The 5,721-nt window shown below is 51.3% G+C and overlaps 1 protein-coding gene across 1 annotated transcript; it reads right to left on the bottom strand.

Annotated features, from left to right (window-relative positions):
- Positions 1-847: 847 nt before the first annotated feature.
- Positions 848-5,504, bottom strand: AQP2 (aquaporin 2). Its single transcript, XM_052809627.1, has 4 exons — positions 5,017-5,504; positions 2,772-2,936; positions 1,856-1,936; positions 848-1,063 (listed from the first exon to the last, which is right to left on the bottom strand). The coding sequence occupies exons 1-4, from the start codon at positions 5,380-5,382 to the stop codon at positions 848-850; spliced, it is 828 nt and encodes a 275-aa protein (XP_052665587.1). The 5' UTR covers positions 5,383-5,504.
- Positions 5,505-5,721: the final 217 nt, after the last annotated feature.

The following is a 5,721-nucleotide window of genomic DNA, read 5'->3' as shown; positions in this document are numbered from 1 at the left end:
ACCTGAAATGCTTTGTGTTGCTCATCTGAGAATCGTTGTGGAACAGGAACAGAGGAAAGAAAACCAGGGAGAGAGTGAAGCATCGAAGCTAAAGGACAACACTGGTCCGAGAACAAAGAAGCCATGGATGAATTTGGGCTGAAAATCAGGAGGTTTCTCATTGTCATAGGAGCGAGCACGTTGCAAGAGCTCCCCAATGGGGTCAGCAGGGACTCAAGTCCCACCTTCTCAGGAAAGCCTCCACGTGAGCGAAGAGGATCTGCGTCCCGTGGAGGGTGGTAAATGGCAATTTGGATCCTCACAGCAGCAAAACTTGTAGTTTGTGAGATACTTACGGCATGGAGCGAGTGCTTCTCTGTGCGCGTGTGTGCAAACAGCTGGGCAGCAAGAAGAAATGGGAGACAGGTGAGCGGAGTTCAACAGCAATGAGGCATGGGGTGGCAACCTCCACACCCAGCAAATGGCTGTAATAACAAGTCTCTGCAGCGCCTCGGAGCTCTTCGTGAAGGGCAACAAACTCCAGTGAGTGCTACCTCCTGCAAGGGGGGCGTGGAAGGAGCCGGCCCAGGGATCCCAGTGTCCTCGTTCCTGTTGCTACGCTGCTGGTTTTGATTTAATGGCATTTTCCCCCAGCATCAGAAAACCGTTGGCCGTGGGGAGAGCTGGGTGACAGGAGGTGGGTTGGACCATCACAGTGCATCTCCCCAGGAGATGAGCCAACTTTAGTCCACCAGCAAAAATAAAGGGAGAGAGGGGAGAGGTGAAACGCTCATCTGAACAAGCACCGTCTCTAAAATGGATGCCAGAGTTTTCCCCAGCTCCTCTCTCGGCACGGCGGGAGGTTTGGCTACACCTTCTCAGACATGCCCCTTGGCAGGGTCTGTGGGGAGTGAAGCTCCACCGACTGCCGCCGACGGACCTCGCGCTCTGCCCAGTCCTCCTCCGGCTCGAAGCCTTTGAAGATGGCGAGTCTCTCTGAGAAGGTTTTGGCTTGCGGGAAGAGGATGTAATTGTAGATGATGGAGGCTGCTGCCGCCCCAACCAGGGGGCCCACCCAGAAGACCTGGGGGAAAGGGAAAGAGAAGAATCGGGTGAGCAAAAACCAGACTGAGTTTGGAGGAGAGGAACCAGGATCTCTGAAGAGCATTGCAGGGGGCTTATGTTCCTTCCTACCCTGTGTGCCTTGGGAGCAACAGGCAGAAGCCAGCTCTGCTCTGGCCATCACTGTTGACCTGAACTCCCATCCATTGCTGTTGTGCCTGAGTATACCTAACCATCCTCTTCTGTCTTTCCTCCTCTGTTCAGAGCTGCACAATCTTCATTAATGTTAGGTCCATCATGAGCATACTTAATGATTTGGGTTCCTCTGGAGAAGCGTCTTCCTACCCATTTACATATTGCTATGGGGAGGAGGAGGCTACCAGCTTGGGCTGGACACCTCTGACCATGTCAACCTGAACCACCACAGCTCTGGCTCCGAATGTGCTCTTTGCAGATGGAAATGACTGGGAGTATTCCCAAAGGAGCTGGTGGAAAATGTGTGCCTAGATCCAACTGGAACCAGGAAGGGTCCCCAGGACTGGCAAGAGGAGCTCCACTCTCCATTGGTTTTGCTTCTTTTGCTAAGTCACGGTCAACAAATCACACACCGTTTTCCTGTTGCAATGCACCCTGCTTAGATAAACCAGTTAAGCACCCAGCAGCCCCACCTCTTTCTGCTAATCTCTACATCTCTCCTCCAGCTGGGAGCTGGTGTGGAAACACCAGGAATCTGGCTGGCTCTGTGGGTTTCGAGGAATATTGGCAATTTGGGGGGCTCATCCCACCGAAACAACACATAGACCTGACTTCTTACCCAGTGGTCGCTGAAGTCTCCAACTATCACAGCAGGGGCGAAAGATCTGGCTGGATTCATGGAGCAGCCAGTGTAACGGATCTGCCGAGAAACACCACATTTGTCGTTAGCATTAAGCCCTTTTAGCACATTTTAAAAAATCCTGGTGTGTTATCAGCACAATTCATTCATGGAGCTGATGTTTCACCCTCCAGCATGCCTGTTCCAGGAAAAGGGTTGCTGGCAGCTTCCACCACCTGTGTTAACATGGATGAGTTGTCTGTATTTGCACACCTTCTGTGTGAGCACATGTGTCCTGAGCATGCTGCAACTCAGCTGCAGGCTGGGTGACATGCCCTGCAGCATGACAAGGACTGCAGGGACAAGCTCCTGCTGTGCCTAATCCTGGAGCAAGTTGCTACTCCTTGCCACTGAGGATAGGAGAAGAATAGTCCCATAGACACATGGGCTTGCAGTGCATTAAGGACAGAAGATGAGGTGTAAACATCACTGTTGTAATGCATGCACCGAGAGGCTGGGAGTGTTGGGGGCTGCTTTGGTCTGTCATCCAGGAGAGATTTCCCTGGGTGTCCATCCCAAATACTTCCCAGTCTTATCGTGGTCTTGAGTGCCTCAGTTGCTAACACATTCACTCCAGGATAGAAGACCCCACTGATCCCTGGAGCTCCCTACAGGACTCCAGGAGCAGCAGAGCCCAGCAGGTTAAGTTCATTCATGCCCGATAAAAGCCGAGCTCATGCTAAGGCTCCGTTATGGCTTTGGTGGGATTTTTCTTTTCTATCCACTGGAAAGCCATGGGCACCACATGAGTTAGTTACAAATCCTCCGTCCACCCCGGAGCATGCAGCCAAGCAGGCTTTAGGCATAAACAGAAAGACAACCTAAAAAGCCCTGAGTTTTAGCCCATTCTACCCACCCCAAGGAGATGCCCCACAGCAACAGAAAGGCCAATGGACAGGGCAGGAGAGCCCAGGTTGTCCTCCCGACGTTCGTCGGTGGAAGCAAAGATGCACAGAACCAGCTGGAAGGTGAGGAAGAGCTCAACGGTCACCGCCTGCCCCGTCGTCGTCTCGTTGTGCAGCTGGAAGAAGAGGAAAAATGTGTCTCAGGGACAGGCCAGTTTGGTGACTGGATTGGAAAGGTGGAGGGGGAAACCCAAATCGAGGGAACCAAATAGACATAGGAAATAGGTGAGATTTTTGGCACCAATATGAAAAGGAGGAAAGATTTTCCAGGTAAAAGGAAAAGTGAGTCAATGGGTAATATTTGATTGACCTGGCAGGAAATGTTTTATTGGCATTTCTTTGGGTATGTTTTCCCACTCTTCTTTTTCCCCTAGGAATTCTTTTTTCTTTTCCTCATACTTAATATACAAAATGCCTTTTGGAAAAGTTTACAAATTGCATTTTAAAAATGTCAAAAAACTGTTTTGGCATTAAAAAAAAAAAATTCCCTTCCCCCTTCCCCCACATTTTTGAGTGAAAGAATTTGTCAGATTCAATCTGAAGCTGTGCCTGGTTGCACCCCCTCTCCTCCAACTCTGCTTTCTGACACTTTATTACTCCTTGGTGGGTTTTCATCCAGATCTGGATGGATCTGGCAGTGCTGCCAGCCAGATCTGCAGCTGGCAGTCCTGCTTGCTTACAGTCTCCCTTTGCTATTGCTTCCCCCAGCCTGTCCTGGCACATCTCTGCCCTTTCTTTCCCTTTTTCACTCCCGCTTCAGACACTGTGCATCCTCCCAAATGCTGATCCCGAGAGCGCTTTGCTAGGTGATGCCATGATGGTGGCAATTGCCCTCCTGGCTGAGATCCAGAGTCAGATCTTGCTCGCTCTCCTCTCCAATATTCCCTCTTCTTTTTTTTAAGGGTAATTTGTGCAGGCAGCTGCAAGATGAACAGCCCACAGGGGGAAAAAAAAAAAAATAATTCCCTATTCCCTCTTTTAGGTGGTTTAATCTGTAAAACAACAGAGCTGGGTATTTTGAAAGGCTCTCTTAAAACTCCTACTTGCTTTGTTGGGTTTATTAAACCTCAGCTACTATCAGTCTAAATAGTCTTGTTCAGATTAATCCGCAATCCCTTTTTCAACCCTCTTAATCCCTTTGGCAGCAAAGCTGGGTCCTGGCAGTGCCTCCCTGCTGCAAGAAAGGGGATTTCTATGTGCCACTTCCTAAAACACGCTGCCTGCCTCCTCCCTCGCTGCTTGGCTTGGTTTTGGGTGATGCTGGTCCTGGCATGGGCGTCTCTACAGGAGATATAGCTGCCTGAAAGGGCACGGAGAGGGGATAGTGAACCCCATGACTTTTTAATTTTTTTTTCCCCTCCTTTTATTATGTGCATCAGTGGGGAAGGGGATGTTGGGTTGGGATACCATTGGGGAGTCCCCTCACGGCTTCCTAGGGTTCCCTGGTTTTCTTGCATGTCTGAAAGCAGACTGGGATCCTTGTGATGCTTCTGGCACTGTGCGGTGGCACTGCCGGGGCACCCGCACGTGTTGGGCATTGGGATGAACCAGCTGGATCTGGTGTGGCCATCCCTTCACAATGGGAAACAACTCAACGCTTAACAACAACTTAGCGCTATCTAATGAAAAGCTGGGATTTAAACACACCCCCCGCCACCCTCACGCTGACATAACATCCCCATTGCTGGGAATCTGGCACAGCAGCCTGGAAATAGTGGCATTGCTAATGCAGAGGGGAGAAAAGGCTGCCCGTACCCACACCAAGCCTGGAAAGAGGGATGAGCTTGGGGCAAGAGGAACCGCGAGGTGATACTTCTGGTCGTGTCCTTCCCTAAACACCAGGTCTCCTCTGAATCTAGTTCCCCCACAATAGAGCCCTAGATAAAACTGAGATGATGGTGTCTTTGTCTTCTAAGGGAGGTGTCTATGTGGCCAGCTGGATCATACCTCTGGTTTTAGTCCTAAAAAGTAGAGGAGGCAGCCTGGAGCCCTACCTTTGTCTCTGCTCCTGGAAGGACCCTTGGTGTAGCAGGCTCATGGTGCTGGGCTGCAGCTGACAGTGGCTTCCTACCCAACACTAAATAAAGAGGGTCTTTGCTGGCTACAAACCCCTTCTTCACATCCCTCAGCCTTCCCAAAAGCCCTGTGCAATCTTTCCTCCTCCCTTCCAAGCCCATCCATGGGCTGAAGTCTTACCTTGTTGATGGCCAAGCCTTCTCGGGAGTCTGCTGGGGTGATTTCATGTAAAATGGCAGCTCCCACGACGGCCCCCAGGAGCTGGGCCACCACGTAGAAGACTGCGCGGAGGAAGGAGACTTGGGAGCCGATGAGGCAAGCCACCGTCACTGCGGGGTTGATGTGGGCTCCACTGATGTGCCCCAGGGCTTGGACCAGCGTGCCGATGGCCAAGCCGAAAGCCAGTGCAATTTGAAGGATGCTAGGGGAGGAGGCTGAGGGCCAGTTCAGAGCAGAGCCCAGGCCAAAGAGGATGAAGACCAAAGTCGCCAGAAATTCTGCAAAGACAGCCCGGGTGAAGGCTACGGATCGCAGTTCCCACATCATGGAATGGCAGTTGCTGGAGGCTGCAAGGACTGACCCTGCCCGTGGTGTCTTCAGGCAATTGCTACCACGGCTGCTGTGTCCATAGAGGATGACAGGGGGACAACATATCTATATATAGATGCAGGGGGCCGAAGGATCACCCACTGGAGGAGATGGGATTGTGGTCCTAGGAAACCTGATGCTTATTTTCATTTGTGTTCCAGTTGAGGGAACATCAGACCCTGCCCCCTCTATTAAAGCTGGGGAATGCAGCGTCTGCCACCCTTGGGAGGTCATAAATCAGTCTCGAGCAATGCCGTGAAACACTGTTCCCTTTCTCCTGTGCTTTCTTACTAGGGG

The sequence above is a fragment of the Harpia harpyja genome, chromosome 15 (genome assembly GCF_026419915.1).
Source record: "Harpia harpyja isolate bHarHar1 chromosome 15, bHarHar1 primary haplotype, whole genome shotgun sequence".
Taxonomy (NCBI): domain Eukaryota; kingdom Metazoa; phylum Chordata; class Aves; order Accipitriformes; family Accipitridae; genus Harpia; species Harpia harpyja.
The sequence above is the reverse complement of the archived record's forward strand: the minus strand, read 5'-3'. Positions and strand labels throughout refer to the sequence as shown.